The sequence below is a fragment of the Podarcis tiliguerta genome (genome assembly GCF_965153285.1).
Source record: "Podarcis tiliguerta genome assembly, chromosome: 9".
Taxonomy (NCBI): Eukaryota; Metazoa; Chordata; class Lepidosauria; order Squamata; family Lacertidae; genus Podarcis; species Podarcis tiliguerta.
The window spans coordinates 7,405,904-7,431,605 of record NC_139542.1 but is presented as its reverse complement, the minus strand read 5'-3'; the positions used below and the strand labels follow the sequence as shown (position 1 = coordinate 7,431,605).

Below are 25,702 nucleotides of genomic sequence, written 5' to 3'. Positions count from 1 at the left end.
GGCGGTGAACAGGAACGCTGGAACAGGAGGCTGTGCAGGGAACAGGAACACCGGATGGTCGGGAACAGGAGGCCGAGCAGGGAACAGGAGTACCGGATAGTCAGGAACAGGAGGCCGAGCAGGGATCAAGAACGCAGGAAGGTCCGAAGCCAACAACGACGTTGCTCCCGCAACCTGGGGCCGGGCTGACTGGGCTTTTATCCTCTTCTAAGGCCAGGGGCGGTCCCGACCCCCAGGAGCCCCGCCTCCTCTGGCCTTAAGGCGAGCACTCCTCCTGGGGGCAACCAGTTCCCTTCGCCTCTCTGCTCTAAACCTCTGCAGATCAGGAGAGGCCGAAGGGTTACTGGGCCCTGGAGGAGGCTCACCTGTGGCCACTGAGTCGTCAAGCCTCTCTGGGGCCAGAAGGGCTTCACCTGGGGCCAGCTCCTGATGCACTGCCACAGGTGCAGGCTCTTCAGCATCTAGGCCTGGCCCCAGTTCAGCCGGCCCTGGAGGCGGGGACTCCTGTGCAGGCCGGGATTCCTCTGTTTCATCCTCCGAATCGGAATCCCAGGCCATCACACCATCCCCCCTCCCAGGCCCCCCCCTCAACCGAGGGTCCGGACCCGGCTTGCCGGGGTACGTCGCATGGAACTCTCGGAGGCAGGCAGGTGCGTGGACGTTGGCCGCTGGTTCCCAGGAACGGTCCTCCGGTCCGTACCCCTTCCAGTCAATGAGATACTGCAGCTTCCCCCTGCGGTATCGGGAGTCCAGGATGCGTTCCACCTCGTACTCAGGCTCTCCCCGAACCAACACTGGCTGCGGTCGGGGACGGTTCGGGTGGAACTCGTCGGGTGGGGCCACCGGACTCAAAAGGGACCTGTGGAAGACCGGGTGAACCTTCAGGGTTGCGGGTAACCGGAGACGAAATGCCACAGGAGAGACTTGGTCTACGATAGGGAACGGGCCGGTGAAGCGGGCGTCCAACTTCCGCGAAGGTCGAGAGGGGTGGAGGTGGCGAGTGGAGAGCCAAACCAGGTCACCGACGCGAAGTTCCGGCCCCACCTGGCGGTGGCGGTCGGCCTGGGCCTTGTACGCTTCCTTGGCCTGGTGCAGTTGCTCCACCAAAAGCTGTTGCTGGGACTGGAGCTCTTGAAGCCACTCCGTCACCGCCGGGACTGCGGATGTCGGCAGCACCTCTGGAAACAGCCGTGGATGATAACCATAACTGGCCTGGAACGGGGTCTGCTGGGTGGACGCATTCACCGCGTTATTGTAGGCGAACTCCGCCAATGCCAGGTGGTCGACCCAGTCATCCTGCTGGTAGCTGCAGTAACACCGGAGGTACTGCTCCAGCACCGCGTTCGCCCGTTCCGTCTGGCCATCGGTCTGTGGGTGGTAGGCTGACGAGAGGCAGACCTCCGTCCCGAGGGTCTGGTGTAGTGCTTGCCAGAACCGGGATGTGAACTGAACGCCCCGGTCGGACACCACGCGCTCAGGTAGGCCATGCAGGCGGAAGACATGCTGAAGGTACAGCTGAGCAGTTTCCTTGGCTGTGGGTACAGATGGACAGGGAGCGCAGTGCACCATCTTGGTGAAATGGTCGGAGAAAACCAGAAGGCAGGTACAGCCACGAGACGAGGGTAAGTCCACTACAAAGTCCAACGAAACCGTGTGCCAAGGGTGCGGTGGAACTGGCAATGGCTGAAGTAGGCCGGGGGGTCGCCCGGTAGGTCCCTTGGCGCGCCGGCAGACATCACAACCAGCAACGTAGCGAGCCACGTCAGCCTTCAGGCGGGGCCACCAAAACTCTCGACTGACCAGATGGGTGGTCCGATACCGTCCAAAGTGCCCCGCTGCTGGGGCATCATGGGCCATCCGGAGAACCTCCAGCCGTAGTGGCCCTGGCGGGATGTACAAACGACCGTGGTGCAGCAGAAGGCCCTGATGCAGGACCAGCCCCGGATACTGTGGGCTGGACCCTTCAGCCAGCTCCCGGAGTCGTTCCTGGGCCCAAGCGTCGACCCGCTGCTGTTCCCGCACCCGAACCTGCAGTGGCTGCGCCTCCTGGGTGGCCAGGAATGCAGCCGGAGGTAGGATCGTGGTGGGTTCTGCTTGCTGTACCGTGTCTGCGTTGTCGTCAGGTTTCCGGGACAGGGCATCCGCCTTCTGATTCTGAGAGCTAGGGATGTAGCGGATCCGGAACTGGAACCGGGAAAAGAACAACGCCCACCGGATCTGTCTTTGGTTCAGCTTGCGGGTGGTCTGGAGGTACTCCAGGTTCCGGTGGTCGGTTCTCACCTCCACCGGATGTCGTGCCCCCTCAAGATGGTGGCGCCAGACCTCAAAGGCTACCTTGATGGCCAGTAGTTCCCGCTCCCACACAGTATAGTTACGCTCCGCTGGTAGGAGCTGGCGGGAATAGAAGGCACAGGGTAAGAGTGGCGCTTCAGGACCAATCTGTTGAGACAAGACGGCACCGAGAGCCGTACTGGAAGCGTCGGTCTCCACCACAAAGGGTCGAGAGGGGTCAGGATGTTGTAAGATTGGTGCCCTCTGGAAACAGGCCTTCAACCCCTGAAACGCCTCCTCTGCCTCCTTGTCCCAGGAAAACGGCGTCTTTGGGCGCAGTAGCCGGGTCAACGGGGTGGTGCGATGAGCATAACCAGCGATGAAGGTCCGGTAGTAATTGGCGAACCCCAGGAAACGCTGTAGGTCCTTGCGGTTCCGGGGTGCCGCCCATTCTTGAACCGCTGTCACCTTCCCCGGGTCCATTTGCACCCCATCTGGAGAGAGCCGGTGACCAAGGAAGTCCACAGTCCGCTGATGGAACTCGCACTTGCTGAGCTTTGCGTACAAACGGTGCTCACGCAAGCGCTGCAGCACGGTCCGGACATGTCCCTCATGGCGTGCCGGGTCACGGGAGTAAATCAGTATGTCATCCAAATACACCACCACGTACTTGTCTAACAGGTCCTGAAACACGTGGTTGATGTAGCGTTGAAACACAGCAGGCGCGTTGCACAAACCGAAAGGCATAACCAAATATTCGAACTGCCCGTACCGGGTCCCAAACGCTGTCTTCCACTCATCCCCGGCTCGGATCCGAATCAAGTTGTAGGCCCCCCGGAGGTCCAGCTTGGTGAACACCTGTGCCCCTTGCACCCGCTCCAGCAGCTCCGAGATAAGGGGCAAGGGGTACCGGTCTGGGACGGTAATTTTGTTCAGGGCTCGGTAATCATGGCAAGGGCGGAGTTCCCCACATTTCTTCTTAACAAAAAGCACCGGCGCCGCGGTGGGCGAGGTGGAAGGCCTAATGAACCCACGCTCCAGGTTCTTGCGCAAGAAGTCCTGCAAAGCCTCGCGCTCTGGCTCTGTTAGGGAATATAAGCGACTCACTGGTAAAGGCGCTCCGGGTTGGAGGTCTATGCCGCAGTCAAAAGGCCGATGCGGCGGCAGCTGGTCTGCCCCCCGTTCCTCGAACACGTCCTGGTAGTCCTGGTACACGGCCGGGAGCGTGGGTGCTGCCTCCTCTGAGGGCGCGGCCGCCAGCGTTCCGGATTGAGCATGGGAACATGGGTCTGGGAAGTGCACGGTCCGTTTGACCCAGTCAATCTGAACGTTGTGGGCCTCCAGCCAGTCCATCCCGAGCACCAGGGGGAAGCGGGGCATAGAGGCAATGTCCAAAGTTCGCAACTCCCGGTGCTGCTGGAGACACAGGACCAGAGGCTGGGTCTCCTGAGTAACGGCACCTGAACGCAGAAGTCGTCCGTCAATCGCTTCCACCTGGACCGGTACTGGCTTGTTCCGAAGTGGCACCTGATGATGGGCGGCAAAAGCAGCATCCATATAGGAGCGGGTTGCCCCTGAATCTACCAAAGCATGGGTGAGGATCCAGGGCCCACCTGGAGGGTATAAACGTACCGAAACCATAAGATGTTGCAAGTCCATTGGTGCGGGCCCATTCTGTACGGTTTGGGACCCCCGGTAGCTAGGGCCATCAGCTACTGGGGTTGGCGGTTTCCCTGCGGCTGGCGTTTCTCAGGGCAGGACCGAGCGAAGTGTCCACTTCCGCCACAGTAAAGACAGAGATTTCCATCCCGACGCCGCGCCTTCTCTGCGGGGGAAAGGCGTGGCCGCACTGCCCCGAGCTGCATAGGCTCCTCCGTTAAATCAGTTGTGACCGTGGGGCTGCCGGAAAAAGCTGGTGCCGTGAACTGGAAGTGTCGGCGACCCCGGGCCTGACGACGATCCTCCAACCGGTCGCCTATTTGTAGACTCCGTTGAACGAGAGTGTCCAGCGTGGTGGGGCGTTCCATTGTGGCCAACTGGTCCAGTACCTCGTCCGAAAGCCCTTCGAGATACTGGTCCCGCAGTGCCGAGTCATTCCAGGTCAAGTCCTGTGCCAACAGCCGGAACTCCGTGGTATATGTGGCCACCGTGGACTTGCCCTGTTTCAAATGCCGAATCGCCCGGTTGGCTTGACTCTCTTTCTGGGGGTTGCCGAACGCGGCCTCCAAACGATTGCAAAACCCCGTATAGTCTGCCAGCAAGGGGGAGTCTTGCCTGAGTAGCGGCAACGCCCACTTGGCCGCCTGGTCCTTTAACAAGCTAATCAAAAAGTGCACCTTGGTACGGTCGTCAGGAAAGTTCCGGGCTCGCCCCTGAATATACAGTTTGGCCTGGGCCAGGAACATGGGAAAGCTGGCCGGGGCTCCATCAAATTTCTCAGGCAAAGCCACTGGGTACTTGCCCGGAGCCGGGGCGTCGGCCCCAGAAGCCGGTAGGGCTTCCAAGCGTTGCTGAAGTGCCTCAACCGCGTCACTGAGCTGCTGCACGGTGTGAGACAAGGCCTGGTTCTCCTGGGCCAAAGCCACCAGTGCAGCCGCCTGTTCAGCCATGGCCTCTGGCTCTTCCCGAACGCACCCCGACGAAGGGGGAGTGCGGGAGGTGGCGGGAGCAAACTGTGCTGGTCCCGGGGGTAAGGTACCTTGGGTGTAGCAAAGTCCACACGAAGAGGGGCAAGGTCCGAGGCAGAGTGCCGGGCGGTGAACAGGAACGCTGGAACAGGAGGCTGTGCAGGGAACAGGAACACCGGATGGTCGGGAACAGGAGGCCGAGCAGGGAACAGGAGTACCGGATAGTCAGGAACAGGAGGCCGAGCAGGGATCAAGAACGCAGGAAGGTCCGAAGCCAACAACGACGTTGCTCCCGCAACCTGGGGCCGGGCTGACTGGGCTTTTATCCTCTTCTAAGGCCAGGGGCGGTCCCGACCCCCAGGAGCCCCGCCTCCTCTGGCCTTAAGGCGAGCACTCCTCCTGGGGGCAACCAGTTCCCTTCGCCTCTCTGCTCTAAACCTCTGCAGATCAGGAGAGGCCGAAGGGTTACTGGGCCCTGGAGGAGGCTCACCTGTGGCCACTGAGTCGTCAAGCCTCTCTGGGGCCAGAAGGGCTTCACCTGGGGCCAGCTCCTGATGCACTGCCACAGGTGCAGGCTCTTCAGCATCTAGGCCTGGCCCCAGTTCAGCCGGCCCTGGAGGCGGGGACTCCTGTGCAGGCCGGGATTCCTCTGTTTCATCCTCCGAATCGGAATCCCAGGCCATCACAGGGACACTGTGACGAGTGCCAGAGCGTATGGAAGCACCTTTTACCTTCCCACCACAGTGGTACCTATTTATCTACTTGCACTGGCGTGCTTTCGAACTGCTAGTTGGCAGGAGCTGGGACAAAACAACAGGAGCTCACCCCATTGTGCAGATTCGAACCGCCGGCCTTCCGATCAGCAAGCCAAGAGGCTCCGTGGTTTAGACCACAGCACCACCCACTCCCCAAAATCTGCCACAAAAAATATTCCACAAAACCTGTGCCCAAAGCAAGGAGATACACATTTATCAGAGTGTATGCTTTACCATGGGGGGGGGGGGCTGCAGAAGTTGCATTTTAGAAGAGATGAAGGAATATGAAACCCAAGGCTTTTACAATTCCTGCTCCAGGTGCAAGCCTGATGACGTCCACAGACTAACAAAGGGAGAATGTAATGTGCACTTTTTAAATGTTGTTTTAGAGTGATTGATGACTGGCCAAAGCCTATGATGGAAATGTCAAGAGCAATGGGTTCAAGCCTCAGCAGAGGAAATTTGGAACTGCTACAAGGAAATGCTTTTAAAGGGGATGTTTACAAGATGAGTTCCCTGAAAGTTTCATTATTGCATGTTATCATCCTGACAAGAGGCCACACTGCACAATGGCCAGATATTCCAAAGATCGAACATCTAGAGACTCCTTCTTTCCAAGTAGAAGTAAGAGGAAAGGAAATGCTAAATCCATGTCTAATCATAGCCGTTGTGCATAATGCAATCTACTCAAGCTGAAGCATTGAAATGAAGGGTCCTGGAAAGGAGGAAGCGTAAGGGATTCTGTGGTTACTTTCACTTTGTATGGAGATGTATGGATTTACTCACAGAATCATAGAATTGCAGAGTTGGGTGGGATCTCCAAACCCCTGCAATGCAGGTATCTCAACTGAATCATACATGGCAGGTAGGCATCCAACCTTTGCTTAAAAACCTCCAAGGAAGGTGAGTCCACCATCTCCCAAGGGAGTCTATTCCACTGTCACAAACAGTTCTTGCTGTCAGAATCTCCTTTCTTGTAACATGAAGTCGTCGGTTCAAGTCCTACCTTCCAGAGCAGGGAAAACAAGCTTGCTCCATCTTCCATGTGATATCCATTGAGATATTTGAAGATGGCTCTCATATCTTCTCTCAATCTCTGCTTTTCCAGGCTAGACATGCCCAACTCCCTCAACTACTCCTCGTAGGGCTTGGCTTCCAGACCCTTGATTGTTTGGATTGCCCGCTTCTGCACACACTTCAGCTTGTCAATGCCCTTCTTATATTGTTTTGCTTAAAACTGGACACAACAATGGGCACAGGACAACACCAATGGTGTCCCACTTATCACTTTTTTCCAGGATGATGAAGAACCATCCGTGAGCACTTTTTTAAGCCTCTCTTGCAAGTCTGGGCTCATTCTGAGCTTTAGCCCCCTCGGATTCACCCCACAACTGTTGGCTACTTGTATATACTTTTTTATATTTCTCCTTTCTTTCATTTCTTATATTTCTTAAATCTCAAATTATCTGTAAGCTTCTTATGCAACCACAGCGGTTTCATTTGATGCCTCCCACTTTTCTTTCTCGTTGGAATTGTCTGCATCTGTGCCTGCAATATTTCATCTTTAAGAAGCTCCCATCCATCTTAGACTCCTCTTTTAGTATTTTCGACCATGGGACCTGATCCAGCAGTTCCTTCAGCTTTTTGATGTTGGCCTTCTTAAAGCCCAAAGGGCATGTTTGACTACACTCAGTCTTCCCTTGCCTTTGTATCATGAAACCCAAGATCATTTCCTCCCAAGGTTCCCAGTACTTCCACTTTTTCCATTACTTCCTCCAATCGACATTCTTTTGTTATGAAAAGTGGCAGAAACACACAACAATGCATTCTAATGTAAGGCAACAGCTGCACTTCCCACTTTGACGTATCAAAATATGTTGCAATGTAACTTTTGCTTCTGAAAACCAAGATGCTTGGAGTAGGGATTAAGTAGTTCAAAGCACCTCTTTGGAACAAACTGTTCGGCTCAATGTGTTTATAGTGCTTGTACTATACATTAAACGAGATCAACAAAATAAGTAGACTGGGGATGAATTTCAACTACTGACTTGCTACCAAACATATTGAAGTCTAAGTGTGCATCCCACCCACTCCCCCACAAAAAAAACCAGGTTGTTATCATTTGATCCGCTCAATGCCAGCTGGTTCTATCATCGGGTTCCATAAGCTGTGGTACCCAAAATCTTTGCTCAGAGTGGTCCCCAATGGGATAAATATAGTCCAACAGAGTAAGCATTGGGTGGATTATTGTCAGGTCTATGTGCACTCAGCACCTGCATTCCAAGGTCCTCCTGTTGGTGCTGAAAGCCCTATATGACTTAGGCAGCCTATATGAAATACTGTCTCCATCCCCACTGACTTTGGGTGTCAAAATCTGCAGAAAGTACTCTCTTGGCAGTTCCACTAGCCTCAGGCATGTGAGGAATAGCAGCCCAGGAGAGGACTTTCCTTGTAGCAGCCCCTATGTTGTGGAATCCCCTACCCATAGAGTATCTGGCACCTTCATTGTATAGTCCCTGCCATATGTTTTACCCTGGCCTTTGACCGTTAACATATTTTATGAGTCCGCAGCTCTTTTGTTGATTTTCTGTTCTGTTCCATTCTGGATGGTTTTACTTGATTTGTATGTGTAAAGGTTTTATCTGCTTTTATAATTTTATACTGTACTGTTGTAAACCTCCCTGGGACTTTATGGTGAAGGGCAGACGAGAAACCTCATAAACAAACAAACAAACAAACAAAGAGTACAATTGCTTAAAGACATACCCCAGGCTAGCTCACCCTTCGAAAGCTTCAGACTGCACTGGAATCCTAAATGTTTCTGAGAATACATCAGGTAGAAGCAAAACTGGAGAGAAGGGGCAACTACAGACTATCTCCAGTTGGGTGGCTAAACAGTGGCCAGTTCTTGTCATCGTTGACTAATGACCATACTGGCTGGGACTAATGGGAGCTGCCATGCAGCAGCAACTGGAGAGTTAAGGTTAGCCACACCTGGTCTAATCCATCTTAAATAGGAGGAAGTGTAAGTAGCCCTACTTTGTAGGTTCTTATGAACCCCTGAGAACCCAGAGGTTCTTCCTTTCTGCTAACCAAACACTTGTGAATCTGCCACTTCCATAATCTATAATAATAATAATTTTATTATTTATACCCTGCCCATCTGGCTGGGTTTTAGAATTTGCCTTTCAGAAGGTCCAATGGAATGATCACACCCCCACCCCCCCGAATACAATCCACTTTCTAGAAAAACTAATGATCAAATTAATGGCTATGGGTAATATCTGGTATCCATGGTCACTAATAGCCATCGGAAGCTCTCTGGAAGCAGTGCCGTCAATGACAGTTTTCTTGGCTTTTTGTACTGAGACAGCTCATTAGAGAAGTATAACTGTCTGGCCATTAGAGAGGGCAGAGAAGTTAGACTCAGTTCGCATTTAAAGGCTGATCTATTTCATTTGCACTTTCAGAAACAACATGCAACAACATGCAAACTGAAACACACCCATCCTTTGAAATTTGCACATCTCTGAATTTTGCAATGCCAAGCAGTATGTACAAAAATGCACAAACATGGATAAAGTGTGAAAATAGCATACATCACAGTGTGTATTATACTATGATTACACTACATTATATTAATATATTATACTGGGGGAAATGGATTTGCAAAAACGTACCTGTTAGGGAAGACTATGCACCAAAGTATGTGTGTTAGGAGACATTTAGACTAAAATGCTGATTTAAGTGGAGAACTGAACTTGGAACTGAAAAAGGGGTACTAAGCGAAACCAGAATTGAAAGATTTGACCATTCCTGTTATACGAATATAAAAGTAGAATAAAAGGGTGATAACCTAGTTAAGACTGGTGCCTGCAGGATGGTACTCAATGGATAGCAGTCCCATGTGACTCTTTTCATTGCTTCTTCTAATTTTCTTAATCTTTCATCAGTCACGACAGTAAAAAGCCCATGACGATGGACTGACCTCCTTCTGCTTTGATACAAAGAATAGGCACAGCTGCTGTTTAGCACCTCCCCAGTTAACCTAAGACTGGACCCCAAGCAGAGCTGGCAACGAAGAATTAAATAACCGGGGGGGGGGGACTTTACAGACCCTGTAGGCAGACATTCTCACATGACGCATCTCCTGGCTTTTCCACGCATGAGCTTTGACATCTTGACAGCTTTAATAGGTACCCAAGAGGCAGAACAAGAGTATAGAAGGGGGGAGGGAGGGAAGAGAAGGAGAGAGAGAAATCTCTTCTCCCTTCTCTTTATTCAAATGCTGAGGGTTAAAAAGAAGAGTCAAGTGGCAGCTGGAGGACCCGTAAAGAAGAAGAAAAACCACATGTTGTTCAGAAACAAGATTTTGAAATAAGATTTTTGCCTGCAGCTAAAAGCTGAAAAGGTTAGATAACCAGAACCACAATGGCAGCCTTAACAGAGTGCAGGATGGAGGCTTAGACTCACTGATCCAAACCAGTTATATATCAAAACCACAATTACCTTTATAATGTATTGATTCTGGATTTTTATTCTTTTCTTTTAAGGACATCCCATCCCTGATTTTCATTTTCAGCCCCATTGATCCCCCAAAGTGACCAAATATTGAGCTAGCTTCTAGAGATGGAACAGCTGTTTTTTCTCAATATGGGAAGCTGGAAGGCTGATTTTGCAATGACCGACTGCTGTTCATATGCAAACCACATTTCATCCCTCTCACACACCAGGTATTTCCAGTGGAATCATATATTTAGGAGTCGGTCATCAGAAGTACAGTGATCCTGTAAAGTGTAGCCAACACAGTGGTGCCCAGATGTTGGACTCCCAACTCTCATCAGCCCCAGCCAGTATGGCCAACCATAAGTTATGATGGGGACTCTAGTTCAACATCTGGAAGACGCCACATTGGCTACGCTGCTAGGAAGATGTGATGGTGTTTCAATATTGGGCTTCAATAAGACTCATATCTATGTTCAAAATGTGGAGAACTGGGAGGAGGTTTGCAACCTCTTTGCTCCCCCAGCATCTCCTATGACTGTTACCAGGGCCGGGGCTGTGAGAGTCATCAGCAGGAGCCACTCAGTCAGGAAGACTGGCCTGTCTGTGAATAACATCTAGCTGCTTCAGCAGTCAGCTCTAGACCAGGAGATTTGGCTCCAGAATGGCGTTTGCTGGAACACTGGAGAACTCTATCCCTTTGCCCCGCTGCAGGGTCTATTGTATCACTGTCTATGTTACTGTTTTCCACATATATTTTAAGCCGCCTCCAGAATCCTGCCTAGTGTGGGGGTGTAAATGCTTCTAAATAAATGAATATTTATGGAGATTTAGGGATGGGTGGGTGCCTTATCCAATCTCTAGTCTCAGCTGTACCATATATTTAAAGCAGCATAGTGCCATTGTAAGCAGTTATGGTTCCCCCAAAGAATTTTGGGAACTGCATTCTTTTAAGGGTGCTGAGAGTTGCAAGGAGACCCATGATCCCCTCACAGAGACTCCTGTCTGATATCTGGAGAGCTGCTGCCTGTAGACAATACTGAGCCAGATGGGTCAACAGCTTGACTCAGTATGGGAGCGTCTTACCCCTCAGTTGCCTGACATAGCTGCCTTCTGTGGAATGGTATGGGAGGGACATTTCAGCACATGCAAGAATTGTGTGAGGTCGGCACCCCTGTGAAGGGGTCACACAGCGTCCTTACATGTGCAGTCTAAATGCAACAGAAATACATTATTTCCTGGAAAGGTAAATACATCTTTGGTTATCTTCATCATAATTGTGGTAATTAATCATACCTATTAATAAAAACACATTTGAACATTGTGATTAACTATAAATTTCAACAGGAGCGTGCCACTACAAATCGAACAAGGTGCTTCAGGATATGTTGGGTTTCAAATGTCATGTCAAAGGTTCTCAATCAGTGCACAGCACACCCACCAAATGCCAGCTTTGCGCATCTTGCTGCCAACCCAAATGAGCTGGCAGAGGTGGCGCAGTCCAATTCATGGACTGCGGTGTTGTCTCACTCCCTTGCCCACCCCAGTCCACTATCATCACCATGGATACTAGGAATCTGCAGATGCACACACACACAAATAGAGAAAGTTTGCAGCTCTTATTGAAATGTTTTGCTTCCCTCAAAATTCTTCCAATGTTTTGGCTGAGCAAGAATCTTTAGGTGAAACTTGCCTGTGGCCTAAGGATGACAGACCCAATCAGACCCATGACACATTTCAGGTCTTAGCAAAACATCTGTTAAAAACTGCTAAAGCAGCACCCTCCACACCTGTGCCAAATTTTTGCTTTAGTAAAATTTGCTGGCAACTATATGTCTAGAAATGGCTTACAATCAAGTACAGTCAGCTGGTCAGCTGTGGCAGCTCAATGTATCTGTTCCTGTCCCTCACAATTTCTCATCTCTTCATATAGTTTCTGGGGCAAGCTGCTTTCTGGATCTAGCCATAGGGCAACCAAACAGATATAAGCAGTACTTCAGCCACTGGCTGTGAATAATAGCAAAAACGAGTGCACAGAATTTTGGTCCTCTCCCACAGAAAGGCAAAGAATTAAAATTGCAAAGAATCTTTGCTTTTCCATAGCCAAGATGAGAGATGGGAGAAGAATTCAATTCAGTTCCGGTTTCAAGGGGAATTTATGAAATTCACACGTCATACAAACCGAAATGCAACTGTTCTTCAAAATCTGCACTTACACAGTTCTATAAGCAAACAATGTGTATATTAAGGGAAAGTGTGCATAAGAATGACAGTATTAGTGAACATAACATGGAAAAGTGCATTCAATTAAGGGAAATTGCTTGCAGAAATGTGTACAGTAGTCGAGACTGCATACAAATATGCATTTTTTTCAGGAGAAATTTGCACTAAAATGCTGAAGAATTTTCATGAGCATTTTTAAAAAATAACTCAAATTGCTGCAGAAAAATGGAGAACTGAATTTAAGATGGGAAAAATGAGAAACAGAGAAAACCGAAATTGTCTGATCCTGCCACCCCTAGCCAAGTTTTGGATTATTTCCTCTTGCAGTTTTTAGGTTGGGAACACTGGGAAATGAGCAGTCTAAAGCTTCCTACCTATTCCTGTTGAGCGCAAAAAGTGACATGACTGTACCAATCCCACTTAAAGGGGCAGAGTCTCCCACAATCAAAACCACTTAAGCTCACATGGAAAAGCATAGAGATTAGAAACGAGGTTACTCACCATGGAAGAGTCACCGCCTCCGTTTGCAAGCGTAGCTCCCTCAGCACAGGTGGGTAGGTGGGTAGAAAGTTGACTAGCCCTGCCCCCATCTATGACATCACACTCTACCTCATAAAAGGTAGTGAAAGTGCTTTGAACTCCAGTCTGATTTCCGAGAGATACAGAAAAGAGAGAGTGAGAGAGAGAGCAAGAGAAATATTGTGCCCTATTGCAGAGTAGGGGGGTGAGGGGGAGAAGTGGGGCTGGGGCTGGGGATGTGAGAGGGAGAGGGGGATGTATGCTGAAAGAGCTAGGCTCGACAAAGTAGCCAAGGACTCTTCGGCGACGAGGAACCCTGATTTGTTATCCCTCTCACTTGCTCCCTCAGCACAGGTAAAGCCAAACAACAGTATAGGTTTGCAGACAGGGCGAAATCTAGGGCCTTGCCTAAAAGCGATTGGGGATGAACCGGCTGCTGAGTTAAAGGCTGGTTCTGTGTGGCTGGCCAAGAGAACATCCCAGAACAGCAGAAGTCAACTGTTCAGGGCACAGGAGATGGTGTCCCTCTGGCACATACTGTAGCAGGATTCCCCAACATCCTGGGTCCCTAAATGTCATTGGACTACAAATCCCATTGACCCCAATGACCTGTAAATGATGGCAGTTGTAGTCCAACAGCATCAGGGGGAGCAAGGTTGAAGAATGCTGCACTTTATGCAATCCCTTCATGCCTTGGGTTTGGTCTGTTTAACAAAGAGAAAGTTAAACCAGCATAACATCGAAGAGGCAGGCAGGAGCCAGGTTTTCCTACTATTTAGGAATGCGATATGTGAACAGTTTCTAGACCACTTGTGGCATAATGATCTCAAGGTTGCTAACCTTGTACTAAAAAGGTGGTGGTGTTGTTTTTAAAAAAGTATTTTATTGGCATGGTTTCTATCCTGAACTTAAATAAGGAATGGACTGGTTTTCCTGAGCCTTATATGTCTGTGTATCAGAGCAGAATACATTCTGTAGGTGAGGGATAAGGGGCATGAAATGGCCTTCTCTAAAACCTGGGAAGGTAAGAAGAGACCTGCAGGATCAGGCCAAAGGAGCCATATCTTCCATTGCAGAACTTTAACTGCAAGTGACAGAAGATTTTTATTCTCTGTGCTATTTACAACCTCCCCTATCATAGTTGCCGGGCGTTTTTCTAAAACTGAGGTGTGAATGCTGATAGTCTGTGCTGAGGGAGTAAGTGAATGGTAGACACTGAATTTACAAAGCACACTTGAAATGTCCAGGAGGTGTCAGCAAAATGATACAAAGGTGATCACTCTTTTCAGTCTAGCAGTTAGGCCCAGTGACACCTTACTAAAAGGAAAACGCATCTCCCCCAAGAAATATGCAGTTCCTGACAGACAGAAGGGAGATTTGAAAACATTTTGTTTTTGACGGCCTTCAAGAGAAACTAGAACACATGCGTGAAGCAAGGGAGATTTGAAAACATTTTGTTTTTGACGGCCTTCAAGAGAAACTAGAACACATGCGTGAAGCAAGTTTCTCCATCTATGCTATGAGTAGCATCCAAGCGCAGTGTCTAAATAACTGTGACATTACCAGGGTAGGGAGGGGTTTGGGCCGACAGTCGCAAGACTCTGTTTCGCAACTAATGTGGATGAAACAGGAAGCTGTGGTTGGTTAAAATAAATAAATAACAGCTTCCAAAGTCCTCCTCCTGACTGCACAGAAGGAGGCGATGGGGGTGCATGCAGGCTTAAGGTTTGCTTCAGCAAGTACACATCACAATAAAACACTGTTTATCGTGACAGCAGAACATGGCCAGCACCGAGTTTCATTTCAAAAAATAAAAATAGCCAATTCTGCTAAATTCCTGGAGCCCTGCAGCCTCCTATTATGTCAGCTTTTTTATTTATGCTATCTATGGTATTTAATTTGGCAATATCACTTGAATCCTGGTCCCTACCACATTTTTATGCTTTCTTTGACTTGCCCAGCACAGCACCAATGATCAAATCTCCACTAAGGCAGGGGCAGCCAACATGGTGCCTTTCAGATATTGCTGCACCGCAGGTCCCATCATCCCTGAGCACTGGCCATGCTTGACTGGGACAGATGGGAGCTAAGCAAAACGCAGAGGGCACCACACTCGCTGTCCCTGCACTTAAGAGATCAGGCACTGGGTTAGGAAGGAATGGTGTTTAAAACTATAATGGTATCACTGCTTTGCCTGCTGCGCTGGTGAATGCTTTGTTTCAGTTGCAATGCTTAATTTGTAGGACAAGCCCATTGTAGAGGTGAAAGGACTTCCGTGGCAGCTACTGCCACTTCCAAAGCCCTGCCAGCTCACTGCCCCAGGATAGGATGTGGAAGTGGCTTTTCCTGGTCTTTTCCTTCACAGTTCTTTCTCCCCTCTCCCCTCGCTGTCAATGGGAGGGGATTGATGATGCCAGTTGAATGGCAGTTGATGACTCCTTAGGGAACTAGTTGGGGAAGTGAGGAGCTTAGGGATTTCTGGTTCCTTGGTTATCACCACAATGCCTTGCTTCCCCCTACAATGATGGTTGGACATCTGCGACATAAGAGAAGCTATGGTGGATCTGGCCAAGGGCCTATCTACCCCAGTGCCATGTTCTCGCAGTGGCCAATCAGATGACCCTGCAAACAGGGTCTGAGTGCAAGAACATTCTTCCTATTTGTGGTTTCCAGCAACAGGTATTATTCAAAGGCATAACGCCTCGGACAGTGGAGGAGGAACATAACCATTGTGGGAAGCAGGCACTGATAGCCTTTACCTCCAAGAAATGTACTAGGGGGCTTCTGGCAATGTAAATGCGTTTCTGCTGGCAATTCTCCCTCTTCTTCAATGGTGCAGCATTTCTGCTGCATCCAACAGCCCCTTAGCTTGACCTTGGCTGGCTTTAGGACTACTTCCATACATTGTGAACTGGTCTGGGATGTATTTCATGAAGGGCAGTATTATTATTATTATTATTATTATTATTATTATTATTATTATTAACAACTAAATAAATGAGCATTCAGTCTTGAGGCTTGCAATCTGTAGCTATCCAGGGAAGGCCAATAAATGAATGTAGAATCTTCAGAAAATTAGCCAACCTCCGAGAGTGACTGTTGGATTGATTTTTCTTTTTAATGCATCCTGTTAATACATCCCTATTTATATTTTCCCAGTAGTTTAATTATTTTGTTATCTTCATCCAAACTAAATTTAGTATTCTTATTGCCTAGGGCTGTGTTGTTGTTGTTGTTGTTGTTTTTTAAAAAAACCTATTTGACTTAGCTTGCATAGTAATAGATCTTCAAATACCAAAACACAGAAATGTAATGGGCTGCATAGATCATATATGCATTGCAAAAGTACCTGGACTGGAGCCTTGACCAGGCATTAATCCCTGCAGATTCTGCAGGATTACTGAAACAGTCATATTGAGTCTTGGAAGGGAACTGAGGCTGCAAAGACTCAGTGCCAAACGAAGGAGAGGCCATATATTCAGATTTGTGCAATTGATTATTAATCAGTAAAAGGTGTTTACAAACTGTATCTAATATTAAGGGGAGAATGGAGGTACAGGGAGGGGAGAGGTTGAACTTCGCCATTTGCATAATTAATCTAAATTGCCTAGTCCTAAAAGGTAGGGAGGGGGAGGGGGAAAGTCACTGTATATTATGGGGTATAGTGATGCCATCTTAAATTAAAAGGGGTCAAATGCTAGTTTTGCTCTTACTGAAACAATTTGGTCTTCCTCCCACTTCAGTGGTGTGATTTCCATTCTTGGAACATTCATGTTCAGCATTGTATCAAGGCACCTGAGAAGCAAGACCTTTGTGGTCTACTGTCTTAATGCTACGTACTGAAGAGGCCATTAAAACATAGGCCACCGCAAGAACAGACAATGTGGGAACTTCCAGATATTGTTGGTCTGCAGTTCACATCATCTCAAACTACCGGACAGCCTGGTTCTGGCAATGGGAGCTGGACTCCCACCACCCCTGAAGGGCACCAGATTGGCCAGAGCAGGCATAGGCAAACTCTGGCCCTCCAGAAGTTTGGGACTACAATTCCCATCATCCCTAGCTAACAGGACCAGTGGTCAGGGATGATGGGAATTGTATGTCAAACATCTGAAGGGCCGGAGTTTGCCTATGCCTGGGCTAGAGGGATATCTAGCAGAAACTATACTAAAAGCCTTTACTTAGTCTTTACTTAGGAAGTTTCCTAGAATTTGGTCAGACAAATTCTGCAGATGCACACTAGTTTTAAAAAATCCCTCTTAGGAGCATCTTCTTAGCTCTAAGTTAGCACTAACTAATGTCCCAAACTTAGGCTAAAATTAGATGCGGGACGCGTTGGGCATGCACAAAACATTTATACTAGAGTTGTACTAATTTAATGCTCACCTTCATTATGAGTTGGTGAGATTCATATTTCTGAGCTGGGAAATAGCAATTTTGGTGGCACCACTAATTTGGCCCCCCCCTCCCCTCACCAAAAATAGAATTTTTATCAAGCCCTTGCCTCTGCTTCTACCTCTGCTTTGCTCACTTCTTTGCTTTGATGGCTGGCATTCTATTGATGTTAAAGACAATTTGACTAACTCTGGCAACAGGATCCTTCTTAGATTATAATGAATAAGAGTTTGATACAGTACTGTAAACTGATTGGAGACGATCTGAAGATGCTTCAGTACCGGTTAGTACTGATAAGGCTAGAGTTGACAATCTGCCTTGGGTTCCTCAATACTGGAAACATGATTTGTTGAGACACAAGATAGATTTTAAACATCGTAGGAAGGCTAGAGGGTAGGATTTAATGAAGAGAGAGAAAGAGAAAGGAAATGTTTGGCTGCCTGACAAGTCAAATGTGAAACAAAATAACTAGAATATTTGGAAGACATCATAAATTTCGAAAGATAGGGAACAGCGCACAGGGTTATATCAATGAGTAATCAAATTTACAAGCGACAGGAAAGTTTTATCAGATAGTAAGTAGACATAGGATGGAAATAGATACATCCCTCTGTGTGCACGCAATTTTAAATGGAAAACTATTAAGGGAAACGGATGAAGAGATGCACTTCGTAGGAAGGCTGCAGTAATCTTAGATCCATGTGTATTTTGGTGCATTGAATCTAAATGAGTAACAGGTAATCAATTTGTTCTGTGCTGATTGCACACGGAATAACTTTTTAACATAACATAAGAATGGGCAGGTTTTGGAGGGATGGAAGTAGACAGGCCAGTGAATAAGGACTCACAGAATGTAAGGCATATAGAATGTATGGCAATTCTTCGAAGAACGTAAGAAATAGGCAGATACCATTGACTTGAAAAGAGTAACTATTGTACAGTTGCATTTAAGCAAAGGAAAAAGATGGTGTGTCCCACTTAAGGAAAGTGAATAAGCATCATAACCTACGGAAGACAAGTGACAAAATTCAGGACACAGATGGTTTCCTTTCCACTGAAAAGGGTTTCTTTCCCCCTTTCTCTTTCCAGAAGATTAGGCTTTGTTGTTCCTCTTTTTCATAATGCAAAGATCTGGGCTGGGAATTCGCACCATACCTCTGGATTTTGGTGGGCTCTGAGCAGGTAGCTTAAATACACCACTGTCTCCCATCACTTCCAATGACAGATCAGCATATTTGCATAGCATACAGGGTGGTAATAATTAGTTCCTCTTTTAACAACATTCAACACCATCTCATGTGCAGCAGTAGTATCCCCCAGGTCCTTCTGTGCTCATTTCAGCAAGATTACTTTCACATCTGCCATAAACTGATAACACAAGACACCACCTAAACTGCAGAGGCCTTTTTATCCAAGGGCTTAAGCGACCAACGTGGATAGTTAGTGCTCATTTCCCATATGTCGTTTGTTCCATGGCAATTTCTGCAAAATGCAACAATGCTTTGGGGATGTTTCCAATCACAGGAATTGCTACAGAATGGATCATTCTGCCAGTTTGCTCAGTATGTTTCTCCTCATTAGGGATGGGGAGATTTTGGATTCAGTTTGCATTTAAGGGGGAGTCCATCAAATCCACACTTCCTGAAACAACATGGGAACAGAAACACAGCCATCCTTTGAAATCTGAACTTCTCTGAATTTTGCAGTGCAGTTCTCCAACCAATGTTTATAAAAATGCATTACATTAGGGGAAAGTTGCATAAAAAGAAATGCACTGGTAAAAATAACAACAAAATATATGAATTATGCTAGGATAAACTGCTTCCAAATTGTGTACATCAGTTAAACCTGCATACATAAATTGGCTTACTGGGAGAAATTCACATGAAAATGCTGGTGAATATTCAGGATGATTTGAGGAAAAAATGCTGCAGAAATGTGGAGAACTGAATCTAAGATTGGAAAAATGAGAAAATGAGCAACTCAAATTGACAGCTCCTTCCATCCCTACCTACTCCTCATGATCCTGAACACGGAGATGGAACTACGTGAAGAAACAATCCCCCGTCTGACCGATGAAATGTGCCTGAACTGACTTGAAAAGTGCATGTTGGTGTGATGTGCTCCCCCTTCTCTACCCTCTTCATTGCCTTTTCTCTTCACCTTTGTGGATTGCCTAATATTAAAAAATCAGTGCAATGTAGCTCTCACTCGGTAGACCACAGGCCCATTGAACTAAGGATCCTGTAGTTCAGCTTGAAAAGGATCAAGTCTGCAACACTTGCAAAAGGCTCAAAAGATGCTCATACTGAGCATCTGGCCCAACCACTATTGTCCTTCTCCAGCCTTGAAGATAAGTGGAAGCCCACTTTCAGGGAGCCATGTTGACATGTGCTAGAGAGGGTTTGCCAGTGGAAGATGGTCCACTAAGGCCCAACTAACCTCTGCCTTGATTCTCAGCTGCTTGCCTTCTTACCTACAACCCATCTAGAAGGGAGTCTTGGCTGCCAGCTTCCTCCTCCTTAGTCTCAGTGTTGCTTCTGTCAAACATAGCAGGGAGGAGGATAAATACTGATATATTGTTTTTACAAGAGAAACCATAATGTTCTCCAAGGCAGATTTTCTTCAACAACTTATATGCAATACTCTTGCTGATCCAGTCCAGCCCCTAAGATTTCAATAAAACCAAATTCTTTTCTTCCACGCCTATATTTTATATATTATTCCCCAAATTCAGCAATTTTTGTAGGTCCTTAATTCTTGCGGGTATTTATTTGTTTAATACCATTTAATGATCTGTATTATGTTTATATTCCAGTTTGTACACCACTCAGATAGTCTCTGAGTGTAGAAGTGGTTTATAAATCCTGAAATAAATACATAAACAAACAATAAAAGAAGGCTGAGCTTGTTGACAATCTGATTTATAATGTTGTGATGCTCTTGTCAGTTCATCATTTTTAGCTCAATCTTGACTCTAGGTGAGTACAACTGGGTCACCACTCCCATTTATTAAGATTTTAATAAATCACACTATATACAGTATGATCACATCTTACACAGAGGTCGGTTCCAAGGGTTCCGCATATACGCAAAAGCATGTGTACTCAAACCCCTGGAACCATCCTCCCACAAGCATCCCAGGGTTTCTGGAGCAGGCACAGGGAGGTTGCCTTGTTCCCAAGCAGGGCAGAGCTTAAAAGCTCTTCTGTGCTGGGGGGGAAATAGTTTTTAAGTTCTCTGCCTTACTTACAGTTAACATGCAGGATTTCAACCAGGAGCCTTCAATTGTGGGTGGTAGAAATCATGCAAGATATGATCATGCTCTGTATACGATCTATAGCAGTTCCTAATACAATTGCACAAAGGTCTAAAGGGGCTTTAAAAGGATGTGTGATTCGATGTGTTTAGAAAATGGCACCATAACCAGAAACCCTGTTTAGTCAGAGTTCCTGTTTACTATCCAACATGCATTCAGTTGAACATTTTTTATTTTGAGAGTGGTGCACAAATTTCATTAAAAATCTGAATTTCTGGAATGTCATGGACAGAGGTCGGCAACCTAAAGCCCATGGGCCAAAAGCAGCCCATGGGGGTCATTTAACTGTCCCATGAGCTGCTCCCAAATGAAGCCCCCTGTTTGCTGAGTCCCTGCGCCCTGCGCTAAACCGGCACAGCGCGATGAGGGGACTCGCTTCCGCGGCACCGGAAATCGCATCTGCACAGACGCAGGTGCCGGAAATTGGCACAATCCGGCCCACAGAGGGATGTCCGCTGGAGTGAACCAGCCCAGGCAAGGAAAACCTTGCCAACCCCTAGTCATGGATGTTGAGGTTGGGGTTTGCACGTGTACATCTGCCAGCATCCTTGTTTTATGCCTTCATGAGTTCAGATACCAGAACACAGTTATAGCCTAAAAGCGAAATAATTGTCTTGCTGGAACGAAGTTCATCCAGTCCAGCATCCCATGTCTCAAAATGTCTGGCCAGATGCCTCTGGAAGCTCACAATCCAGGTATCAATGTGACCTGGCCCTTTCCTTTGTCCCCTACGTTTTGTAATCAGGCTTCCACTCCTCCTCCTCCTACTCACTGGAGCAAGGTCAACTTTTAGAAACCCAAACTGTTTCCCACAAGTATTTCATTAACAGCTTGTCATCGCAAACCACCCAAAAAGTTTATTCCCCCTCCCATCGCAAATAAGGTTGCAAGTTTGCTCAATTAATCAGAACTTACAAAACAGTGGTGGTTGACAGGCACTCTCTTAGAACAAGCAGAGGAGAAAATCTCTTTTAAAGTTGATGTCTGCTGCTGTGTACGTGTGCATCATCGAAAAACAACAAAAGTTTACTCCCCCCACCCCTTCAGAACTATTGCATTATTGCTATGAAAACAGACACAAATTTAGCTATCCAATCAATTAGGAAAAACTCACAAAATTAATATACTGAGATTTCCTACGTTGAGTGACATCGTTAGCAATGCCAGACCCAAGTGCGTCCGCTCATCTGCAGCTCTTTCTCAAATGTTCATTTTGTTATAAAAATGAAAGCACCAAGGGGATGTTCGAGTGAACCATTTACATGACGTCTGGGTGCATATGCCTGAATGCCTTTGTAATATTGAAGATGCTTACATTCCAGGATATGGGTACATATATAGTAAGCTATACATATTAGTCTAATGTGCAGTTTCTACCTTTGAATATGTGGAGCTTGGAGGCAAGGCATGATTCCAATAGCGCCTTTCTATGCATTTGTTTGTACCCAACCAAATGTATGAAAAGGGCTCCAATTGCGGGGGACGGGGGACGACTCCATTTAAGCTCTCATTTATCATTATAACAATTTCCCCAATAACAATATTAAGTCACGTTTCATTTCTATTATTTGTTGCTTAATGAAAATTCCTGGAGAGGTCATATTCCCATCTCACTCGTACTGGATCCTTAACGAAGATCCTAAAGGATAAAGAAAACACTAGGGGGGGGGGGACTGACTTTGCACAAACCATGTTAAGTATTTCTACAGTTCTCTGGCCTCAAAGGCACTGCAAACACCAAGCAACTCAGATCTCAGCATGATCACCATCTGACAACAATACATGCATATTCGTCTTCTTCTAGGTAACTGTTTTTCCAACCCGAGGCCGTAAGGGACTGGGTCACACATGTCAAAACATAAAATGGCTTTTTTCAACCATCATTTGGGAGGTGTCATGAGCACTGTACTGTATGCAGATTCCAGAGCAATTTTTTGTTTCCATGTTATGCAAATAAAATGCAGTTTATTTGCAATTGGCTATCCAAGAGAGAATGAAGAACAAGATGGAAGCAGGAAGCAGGAAGTGGGCAAGGAGACTACAGATGAAGTGAAGCTGGAATCCAGATCTCTGGATAGTCTTTTAGCATACAGTACCCAGCACTTTGAAGCATCTGCCAGAAAGGTATCGTGCTCATGTTTTTCAAACATAAATGGAGATAGATACATAATGATACCTCCCACCTAAAAAAAAAGGGACAAAAAAGCAGGCAAATCTTCCAGTACAAATTTCACAGTGGAAAGATCAAGTGAAGTCAATACCAGTGATCTCTGGGTTTGGTGTTTGGCTTCCAACACAAATTGTTAAATGGCAATGCCAAAGGCAAACTATTCACAAGGATAATGGTGCTAGCATTGCCAAGGATTATGGCTGAATGGAAGAGAGAGAGAAAGAGAAAATAAAATATATAAAGACAGTGGTGATGAAAGTTCAGAAGCAACAGATGCTAAAGACTACCAAACTGGGAATGGAGAATTCAAGCAGTTTGGCTGCTTTGGTTTCACAGCATGTGATGGTATGCCAACAACAACGAACGCAAAGGCTACTATCTGAGCTGCGGCCCAACGCCAGCTTCCGCCGGAGATAACGAGAGCGAAGAAGACAGAAACGAAAAAAAGCACAACAGCCAAGCTGATGCACGTGCTGAGTTGGGAGCCTGGTAAGAGGCGGGTGGAAGTGATAATAATTAATGAGGATGGGAAGCAGAATCCTGTTATGCCAGCGGGTAGAAAGGAGGAAGATCTAAGCCTGTTGCAATGAGAGAGATAGAAAGGAGGAAGGGAGGGGGGTGTTCCCACAGCTGTTAAGAACATCAAGACTTAAAAAAAATTTACAACACGCTGCATGTGTATCAAGAGACAGCGCCAATTTGGAGGAGAGGAAGAAAAGCAGGACATTTCCAGTAGCTCCTATTGCAGGAGTTTTCGCCACAATTATTCTGGCAGGGGTGGGGGCACCCAGCAAAAATAAAGAAACAAAACAATAAAATCCTTACTCTGCCTTTGCAAACCCAAGACGTAGTGCTTACTAGCAAAATATATCTTGTTTCATACGTGTGAGTGCATACACACATTTGAACAGAGGGCTTCTATATTGCAGGGAGCTGGCTGAGAGTGTTCTGGGCACTCTGTGCAATAGCATTGCAAACATTTCAGGGGGCCTGCAGGGGCTAAATGTGATCCCCTCGTGATCCCAGTAGCTAATGAGTCCCTGTCTTCTTACAGCTGTGTAATGGATTCATCTTTGTTGACTAAGCTGGGGAGATTATTTCTCTTATGGGGAAAGGCTGGCATTAATACACAAAAGCCCTAAACAGCTGCGGTCCAGAATAGCTAAAGGACCACCTAAGTTTTTATATCTCAGCTCGATCCCTGAGACCATCTGGAGGGCTGCTGCTAGTTTTCCCTGCATCACGGAGGCCTTGGGCATTTGGTATCATGGCTCCTATGCTGTGGAACTCTCTTCCATAAGTGATGGGGCAGACATCCTCACTTTTGACTTTCCAGGCATCTCTTGAAGACCTATTTAGGTAGACAGGCCTATGCAAAGGTTGGGGGTTTTGATCAGCCAGTCATTTTTAGCATCTTATGCTGTTTTTATTGTATATGTTGCTGCATGCGATCATGTGATATCGTATGCATTGGCAGTATATAAGTACTTTAAGAAATAAATTAAAAATACTAATCAAGCACATATTAGTGCTTTGTCCTAACATGACTGGGCCTGCCTATATGGCTGAATCGGTTAAACATTATTCTGGTCACATGGGAACTTTTTTATTTTATTTTATTTTATTTAAAGAAAAGGGGTTTCTACACACTTTTCAGGTCACCCAAAGGATTAAAAGTTTGTGGCTTTCCTTGGAGGGGAGAGGGTTTTTCTTGCCAAGAAACTCTTGTATGAAGCTACACAGGGGTCCCAAAAGAGTATCTTTTGTGAATGTTCTAAAGCTGGTTTTTAAATTTAAAAGCATATTTTGTATGGGTGGCTTTTATTTGCTCAGCCCAGATATGCACTGGGGCCTGAGTGAGTGCAAACCTATGACCCACCCTCTTCCTACATTAACAATAAATTTGCCCTTGACACAGAGCAGAACAGAGGAGGGAAATTACTATGGCTCACAAAAGGAAATGGATTTCCAAGGAGCCAATATAAAAAAGATCCAATTAATTATAATATTCAAGGGCTTCCTAAATTACGTTTCTTCTGGAAAGGTGGCTAATTTTTAACAGGTGAAGTAGAAGGGAGGGGATCAAGCAGTTCTGCAAGGAACCATAGAGCAGGGGTTGGCAGCTGCCAGTCTTCAAGCTCCTTTGGCCTCCAGAACAGTGTACATGCCCATTGCTTATGCGCCTCGGTTGCTCACTCCTGCACACTGAGCACAGGTCAATGGTGAGTAACTGTGGAGCATTAAATGACTCACAAGGCCTTTGCTGAAGTTCAGACTGGCATGCATAGGGTTAAAGGCACCTGTGCTCCCCATCTCAGATTATCTAAGGGTGCATAACAAGAACAGGACTCTCCCTCTCTTGGGCCACCTGCCTTTGCCAAATACAAAAAGGAGGGGGGTGTTATTGATAGCAGACCAAAGCTATAAAGTCTTGAATAACAATGGTTATCATTTGGGGACAACTAATTCCAGCACTGGGAGAGCTGAGAAGCAGAACTTGCTCCATCAGCTTTGCTGCAACAGGCCAGCTCCACCAACACCACCCTTCCCTCGGCTGTCATCTGGGGGCAGAAATTTCATCAGGCTGCCTCAGTGGGAGAGATGGGATGCAGGGTTCATTGCATATGCTAAGCTGAAGGGCCAGCTCCATCAGGTACTTCCTGCCACTGAACTATGCCGGCTGGTCAATATAGGATCAATTATCTAGAAATTGGCGCCTGAGTTTTATTTTCCTCTTCCTTCCTTTTTCCTTGTGTGTTGTCTTTTCATTCATTTATTAGAATGTCAGCCTGCGGGCGGGGAGCGTCTAGCTTTGACTTCATGCAAGCTGCTCCGGGAGCCTTTTTGGCTTAAGAGCAGGGTACAAATGCTCTAAATAAATCAAATAACTAAATAAAAGGGTGATAACGTGTTTTTTAAA

General features: G+C 46.9%; 1 protein-coding gene across 6 annotated transcripts in view; it reads right to left on the bottom strand.

Moving 5' to 3' along the window:
- The window catches only part of CTNNA2 (catenin alpha 2), a 516,699-nt gene that overhangs the window by 12,052 nt on the left and 478,945 nt on the right, over nt 1-25,702 (bottom strand). For 5 of the 6 annotated variants that reach the window (XM_083398285.1, XM_083398284.1, XM_083398287.1 and 2 more), the window contains one exon: nt 12,881-13,024. The exons of the other annotated variant lie outside the window; for it this stretch is intronic. In XM_083398285.1, the coding sequence (XP_083254411.1) occupies nt 12,881-13,024 (144 nt within the window). The remainder of the gene's footprint in view (nt 1-12,880; nt 13,025-25,702) is intronic. 6 annotated transcript variants of the gene reach the window in all.